At 43.6% G+C, this 8,156-nt stretch overlaps 1 protein-coding gene across 3 annotated transcripts; it reads left to right on the forward strand.

Moving 5' to 3' along the window:
- Positions 1-788: 788 nt before the first annotated feature.
- Positions 789-5,884, forward strand: SAT1 (spermidine/spermine N1-acetyltransferase 1). Of its 3 annotated transcripts, none has more exons than XM_083734633.1 (6): positions 789-927; positions 2,694-2,745; positions 2,840-2,923; positions 4,254-4,355; positions 4,451-4,491; positions 5,332-5,884. In XM_083734633.1, exons 1-6 carry the CDS (start codon positions 883-885, stop codon positions 5,500-5,502), a joined length of 495 nt encoding a protein of 164 aa, XP_083590759.1. In that variant the 5' UTR covers positions 789-882; the 3' UTR covers positions 5,503-5,884. The 3 variants fall into 3 exon arrangements, with proteins under 3 accessions (XP_083590759.1, XP_083590758.1, XP_083590757.1); XM_083734632.1 differs by having other exon boundaries at positions 917-1,313; XM_083734631.1 differs by lacking the exon at positions 789-927 and having other exon boundaries at positions 2,417-2,745.
- Positions 5,885-8,156: the final 2,272 nt, after the last annotated feature.

Here is an 8,156-nt window from a genome sequence, read left to right on the forward strand (position 1 = left end):
GGATGTGGTGATAGATGGCACCTAGCAAAACATTATCGCACAGTGCACAGGTAGAACCAAAACCCACCCACAAAATGAACTTCAATACCCTCATAGTTGGGTAGCATATGATTTATGTTGGATAAATCTTATCACATTAAGGGCTGATTGCTGTTTGTCCTGATTCCCCTGGGGCAGGGGTCTGCAACCCGCGGCTCCGGAGCCGCATGTGGCTCTTTTACACCTTTGCCGCGGCTCCGGGGCGGATACTAGCGAGGGGAGGAGGCGCATTGTGCGCCCTGACACTCCCCACTGTGACGGGCACTGTACTGGCTGTGATGTCGCATGGGGGCGGTGCGTGCGTTAGTCACGCACTGTCCCGACGTCACCTTCCCACCCGCTGTCAGATCGCGGCTCTGGAGATATATTTGTTTTAAATGTCGCAATGGTTTTGCGGCTCCCAGTTTTTTTTCTTCTTCAGAAATGGGTCCAAGTGGCTCTTTTTGTCTTAAAGGTTGCAGACCCCTGCCCTGGGGGAAGCGAGGGGCAAACAGAGGAATGGATAAGCCCAACTGGGGATCAGGAAAATCCGAATTAAATGGGGGGGCGGGGCTTGGGCTGTCACGTGGATGAGAACAATGCTGTGCAGATGGTGTGAAAAACACGTGTGCATAGGATGCTAAACTGCCATATATATTTAGTCCTCCCTTGTGAGCATATACATCAGTAGGTGGGATCATAGCCTTTGTGGAAGGCTGTGCCTCAAGGTGGGTTGCAAGGAGGTCAGGAAGCCTGAGACAAAGGCCCTCTCCTCTCCCTCCAGGGCGCGGTGATGTGCGGGTTGCTCGCTCCAGAAGGTGGCGGTCTCCGCACAGCCTTGCTTGCCTTTTCCCTCGGGCCTTGATGAGTCAGAAGTTTCCACCCGGCATCATTTCCTGGAAAGATGAGGTAAGAGATGAAGGAGGAACGGCGGGGGTGGGGGGAGAATAGAGGGGCAACTTGTGATTGGCTGGGAGTCGGGATGGTGGTGGCATAAATAGGGGCTGCTCGGCGGGCACCCGGAGTAGAGTCCGCTGCGCCCTCGTTCGGTGGCTTTGCTGTTTCGCTCCGAGAGCCGCTACGGGATGCTGGCAGCCTGACTGTGCCTGTGCCGTCGCCGCAGCTGCCCACGCCGCGCCCGGGACGCGAATGAAGAAACTGCTCCTCCTGCTCTTCAACTATCGGGGACTCACGCGAGGCGGGGGACGCAAAGGGAAACGCCGCCGAAAATGGCCTCGTTCTGTATCCGCGCCGCGCGGCCCGAGGACTGCGCCGACCTCCTGCGCCTCATAAAGGTAGATCTCGCTCTGTGCCAGGCCAGGCGCAGGCAAGAAACGAGCAGATGCAATGAACAAGAGTGGAAAAACAAAAGTCACTTCCATTGGCCTCCTGTCCTCTTGAGCCTCTTGAGTTGTTGTTTTTTAGAAATATATATAATAAAAGTTGTTCTCTGAACTGAGCGCGCCGTCCTGGGTGGCGGAGGGGGAAGGAAGGGTTTCGCGCTTTTATCTTTGCCAACCAGAGACGCTGCTTAGCGAGTCACGCCAAAATAGGGCATTTTTATCAATTGCCACCACACGCCTTCCGACTTTTTTTTCAACAAAAATTAGTTAAGGTGGGATAAAAGCAAGAGACTGGACGACACGGATCTCTTAGTTTTTTTACCCCTAGATAAGCCTGCACCTGCTTTAGGCGGTTTGTGTAGCAAACCAAAATGCTAACGTTTGACGTGTGTATAGCGCGAGAGAGAAATTCCCCACTCGGCGACACACCAGTTTAAACTGCAATCCTATTCGTTGGGAGTGTAAACATGCCTAGAATTTCTCAACATGGCAGTTACTCTGGAAGCAAAAAACGATCTTGTGTTTTCGATCTTTCAGGAGTCCCCGCCCACCGACCCCCGTCCAGTTCTTGTCTATCTTAGCACATACAGTTCAAGGGCAAAGGTAGGCCCCTGAGGGTGGGAACTGTTTGTTCTGCAATCGAAATAACTTCCTTCTGGGTACAGACACCTTTGCCCTCCTGAGTTGGCAAAACATCCTCTTCCTGCTGTTGCGAAATAGGCTGCAGACAGTTTGTACCCTCTGCACAAGTGACTGCTGTAAAGAAAAAAGGAAGGAAGGACCCAGCGCCAGAACTGCACTTGAAAGTGATTCAGCTGTTCATCTGGTCTAATTCCTTTGATGGGATGTCCCATTAGATACAAACATTGAGGAACACATATCTCACTTGGGAATCCCCCCCCCCAAGGTTTAGCATTAATTTGCATTTCTTAAATAAATTGGAATTATTATCGTTAACCCTTTCGTTCCTGTCATTTTAAATGCTTAATATATGTCAGGAGTGGAACATCTCAATTCCATGCATCCTTATTTGGAAATAAGTCTCAAGGGCCTGCTTTGGGGGCAATGTGTGTAAGGGCTGCCTCCTTAATCTTCTTTAGGCAATTCCCTCAGGTCCCTTCAGGGTGTAGAATCAATACTGTAGATAATCCATTAACTGTATAGTTCCCTACTGAATTTTCACTCTTCTCAGAAGAGAAGCAGATAGTACCTATAAAATGGGTTTTTCTATATAGATTATGGTCCATGGCGCAAGAAAAAGAAGTGCAAAATATGTTAACAGAAGTTGGTCCAGTGAAATATAACCAAACATACATGCTTTGTTTTGGACAGGAGCTTGCTAAATATGAAGAAATGGAGGACCAAGTGGTACTGACTGAAAAAGGTAATATAAAATAAGACTACCAGGACAGTTTTGTGACAATTCAACCTGGGGGTAGGAAAACTAGCTAGATAATACATTTATTGTAATCCTGTAGATCTACTTGAGGACGGCTTTGGAGAACATCCCTTCTACCACTGCCTTGTTGCAGAAGTGCCAAAAGAACACTGGACAGCTGAAGGTGAAACTTTTTTTTAAAATAATTAGAAAATCACAGAATGTAAATAACAATGCTTATAATATGTAAGACTAGCTGTACTTCATTGCAAAGGTGAATGCTAAAACTTACTGAACTTTTCAAATGATATCTTATTGTTCAGTTATCCTGAAGGTGATGGAGAACCAGGTATAATCGTAAAAGAACAAAACTATAATTCCACTTCATTACATGGCTGTTTTTGTTTGACCCTGACTTATCACTATGTAATCCTGTTGAATCACATGTTTTCTTTAATTTGTCCCCAATCTTCAGGTTACAGTCTCTAGCTTCGCCATGTACATGGCCCTTCCGTGTACATGGATGGGCGGGGAGGTAACTAAAAGATCCGTTACACAATAAAGTAGATGATCATGATATATGAGGTAAGGTCTCCAGGGTCAAATCCTATTCCAAAACATGTACCTCAAAAAGAAAGAGAAAAAAGCATATGCAAAACACTCGGTAGATCAGAAATCCTGTATGTAACTCTGTTCCTTGGATTACATGTAACAAGATTGAAGCTCTAAATATGAATATTGACTAGGACGTAGTAAGGATAGTGAACAATTGTTCCCTTTGCAAGCAGAAGCATAGGAGAATGACGCAAGCAATGAAACAGAAAACACTTGAAAGCAATCACTATTTCCTTGAAATATTCATATTGGAAAAATAATAGCTGCTGTATTTGCTCTTAGCTGTCACAAAGGCAATCCTGTAGTCTCGTCCTTTAAAAAAAAAGAGTGATTGCATTGTAAGCAAATGGACATCAATTAACGTGGAAAACAAACTTCAGGGGCTTTTGCTTTGGGAGTTTTATGTTCCAAAATCTAGAAGGAAGCAGAGTTGAAATGTTTGTCACAATATTCTGATCTGCCGTGTAAAATTGTAGAAGCCTGAATTGTTTTCCAAAGTGGTATCAATAGGGTATGTACAGAGACTCTCCAGCAAAAGACTATAATTATGATGTAATTGTTGACACAACTTGCCAGGTGTTGCAATTACGTAATTCCTGTGTATGTGCAAGAACAACATGAAACTGACCAAAAAATATGATGCTGGTTTTTGAGGGTCTTAGAACTTTCCAGGATGGCCTTAACTTGCTAGGAATTCCTATCTTGCTTAAACTGCAATTCATTATAATGTATGATGAGTGCTAAACTTGGCTTATTGCAGCATAAGATTAATTTTGCATGTTCGGAGTGACTATTTTGGCACAAGCATGTGATATTTCGTATATACTAACTTGTTGCTTTATTAAAAAGGTACTCTGTATGTATGCACATGTATGTAAAGTAAATATGTTTTGTTGCAGGATACAGTGTTGTGGGCTTTGCCATGTATTACTTCACGTATGACCCATGGATTGGAAAACTGCTGTATCTTGAAGACTTCTTTGTCATGAATGAGTTCAGAGGTACCATTTAAATTTTAAGGAAACATTTTACAATTAAGTTTGATTCAACTCTTCTAAAAACAGGACTAATAAAATTGCACTTGTTTTATTTTTAGGTTTGGGCATTGGTTCAGAAATTCTAAAGAATTTAAGTCAGGTAAGAAGCTGATATGGGAAAAGTGTTCTAAAATGATCACTTAACCAAAGTCACTTAGTTGGGAAATTATTCCAGATTGTGCAGTGCCCATGGATAAGTGTGCCTTTGATTGAGTTTGCATTAGTACAGCATAGAAAGCAGTATCCCAATAGGTACAAGAAGTACTTTTATTTAAAACACGTCCCAACATGTAATTTTTTTTTACATGTTTTCAGCAGAGTTGTGTCATTAAAGCATTTCCTGCACCTATTGGGATATCTCTCATGCTGCTTTTAAATATCCTTCCTTGGATTAATGGTGCTGCCTTCTTTGTGACAGCCTAGCCCATGATAGAGTACTCTGTGGTAGCACACTGCCTCATTGTTCTGATGATGGGAGTGTTCAGATGACCAGTCCACCTTGAAAACATCCTCTCAAAGGAGGTATAAGCAGTAAACCACATGACCAAATGTAGCGTGGCTCAGTACCATGTGTCTTATTTCAAAGAAATATTGTACAGTAGCACACCACTATGTTTGAACTTGCAAATATTGCAATATCCACCAGGCCATTCAGATATTTAGGGTTCCCCTTCTGCTTCAGTTGCATATTGACATTATTTGTTCAAGGTTGCAAACTGCTCAAGAAGCACATTGGGATTGTTTTCTGTAACTTATCCTAGAGCGCTTCGTTTTCAAGAGATTTATAGTGGACTAGGGAACCTAGAAAATAGATCAAGTAGGGATTCAGTGAAACAACGTAACTGCTACCACATCTGGAAATTCCCTACATAGAACTTTTTTAAAGAAGCAGTACCACATCCCAGCACCTTACTTATTCCTGCCCATTTTCTTTCTCTAGGTGGCTGTCAAATGTCGTTGCAGCAGTATGCACTTCTTGGTAGCTGAGTGGAATGAGCCTTCTATCAGGTTCTACAAGAGACGGGGAGCTTCTGACCTGTCGTCTGAGGAAGGATGGAGACTTTTCAAAATAGACAAGGAGTACTTGATGAAAATGGCAGCTGAAGAGTGAGGAGCTGAGCTCTCAGGACAATAGCAATTTGCATCCAATAATTCTTTTTTGACTGTCCTTCCTGTTTCCTATCCAACCTTGTAGTAATGAAATAAGTTAATATGGACCCTAATTCAAAAGCTTTATTACCAGTGGCATAAATATGATTGTTTGCTGGAGTTTTGGGACTCTAATCCCACAGGCAGTGACAGTTACAGAGTCAAGTTACTTGTCTGTCTCCATCCCCTCATCAGTACACCTGTGATCCTGAAATGTATATTGTATATAACTTCATTCTTGTAAGTGTCATTCAAATGTGTACAGTGTACACACTGGTAGGGTTTTTTCTTAATTATTTGCATTCAAAAGCAAATAAACTGTTTTTCATGCTAGCGACCACAAACTGGTGTAATATTTTATTCAGTGGTTCTTTGATGCACTTGTTTATAATGCAATTTTAGACCCATGAAATTTCATTGATATCACTGTGGGGAGGTTTGCAAAGACTTTGGTCCCCCCCCCATCAGCTGACTTCGCTGGTGGTGTCATCAGTTAATGAGCTGAAGGACAGGGTTAATGTCTGGTTTTGAGCAGTCTTTAAAAGGCTGCCACAAGACTTGTTCTTGCTGCAATGTACTAACAGTTACCCTTTTGTAAATCATAGTCCCAAGTGCCGCTTAGTTATTTCTGAGTGGGAAGCAGTAAAGAAAGCAAAACAGTGCTGTGTACATACCTGTCTTTAATGGTTGCTAAAAGCCAACATGGGTGGCGCTGTGGTGTAAACCACTGAGCCTTGGGCTTGCCGATCGGAAGGTCGGCGGTTTGAATCCCTGCGATGGGGTGAGCTCCTGTTGTTCAGTCCCAGCTCCTCTCAACCTAGCAGTTTGAAAGCACATTAAAGTGCAAGTAAATAGGTACTGCTCCAGCGGGAAGGTAAATGGTGTTTCCATGCACTGCTCTGGTTCGCCAGAAGCGGCTTAGTCATGCTGGCCACATGACCCGGAAAAACGGTATGTGGACAAACGGCTCCCTCGGCCAGTAAAGCGAGATGAGTGTCGCAACCCAAGTCGTTCATGACTGGACTTAACTGTCCTTTACCTTTTAAAAGCCAACAAACTTGTTCATTCCACCTCCTGTATTGTTTTTCTTTTTAACCTACCGTTCTCCCCACCTCCCCCCAAAATCAGTATATACAACTGTCCTCTTAAGAGTCAGAGAATACCGGTTATTTCCTGTTAGCAGTAGCTTTGGCAAGAATTTCCAAGGAAAGCCCCCATTGCACTCTGTTATAATCACGGTCTGAGAATGATACCGAAGAACGTAATCTGAGTTCATTTGGCTAACGTCAGCAAGTTGGGAAATGTGGCATCACTGACTCATTTCCTGTAGAGCTTTTATTGTTCAGCTTACAAACCACATTTCTCATACATTATACCTCTAGGCACAAGTCTTTTTAAGGCAATGAAAAACACTTTTAGTATCCTTTTATATATTAAAGGGGGGGGGAGCATGCAAGGCATACACACACGATAAATGTATGCTACCTTTTCTCATAGCCATCTTCCTGTATCTCTCTCTCTTGGGTTGTGATGGGTATCCTGCAACTCTTAATGTTGTTGGATTCCCAGCTCCCACTAACTGCAGCCAGCCTGTCTAAAGAGCTGGGGTGATGGGGGTTGTGGACCAGGAGAACCTGCAGCCCATCCCTGCTCTATCAAGAAAACATTACCACTAAAGCCACTTTGTGATGGGTGATCAGCAGCAGACCAGGACTGCAGAACCTTTTTCAGCTCAAAGTCACACTCCTTTCTGGCCAACCTTGTAGGGGCCATGTGCCAGGTGTGATTGGGGCTAGCGACAAAAGTTGATGGAGTAACCAGTGTGAGTTTGACCTTGGTACAGTAGCCTAGTTTCTACACACACACACATATCCCTCTGTCATCTTTATCCAGGCAAACAGAAGGGATTATGAGTTGAAGAACACGTTCCAATCACACAAAAACACTCAAGGAGGATGTGTTGCTCAGTGTGGTCTGGAGAATCCTGAGGGCCAGTTAGAAAGGCCTGAGGTTCCCCGTCATCCCCCTGCTTTTCACTTAAAGTGTGTGGTTCCCCACCCCCCCCACCCCAGCACTTGTTTGCCATGCCACCTTCATATCACTTTGCCTTCTGGACTGACAACCAGCAGACATGAGAGGAAAGCTAACAGTGCCTCTCAGGAAGTGGCTATGACACTGGAGGCTCATATCACTGCCTCATGTCCTTTAACAACTGTTACTATATTTAAGAACAAAAGCGGGGAAATGAAAACCAGAATCGCTCGAGGGCAATATACAGCTTGTCTCTCTTAAGCCAATATTAAAGTACCAGAAATCTGAATTTCCCACTGCATTTTACAAGCTGACAGCACATGAATAGAACAATGGTGGGTGCATGTTTGAATAATTCAGCCAAGCCTTTCTTAACGCAAGGTGTCGGCTATTGGCAACAAAAAGGAAGGGAAATGACACAGAAACTGTTTATAGCACTGTTCAGATTTCTTCAGCAGGATATGAATTTAGAGAAGTTCATAATCACGTCAGCATGTCAGTTTGGTTAGCCCCAGCATTCTGAGAAATAGGATCCTACATAGAAAAATAAATCACTTAAATGAATATAAGCAACAAAAGAAAACA

This window comes from Podarcis gaigeae (genome assembly GCF_964106915.1).
Source record: "Podarcis gaigeae genome assembly, chromosome: 4".
NCBI lineage: Eukaryota > Metazoa > Chordata > Lepidosauria > Squamata > Lacertidae > Podarcis > Podarcis gaigeae.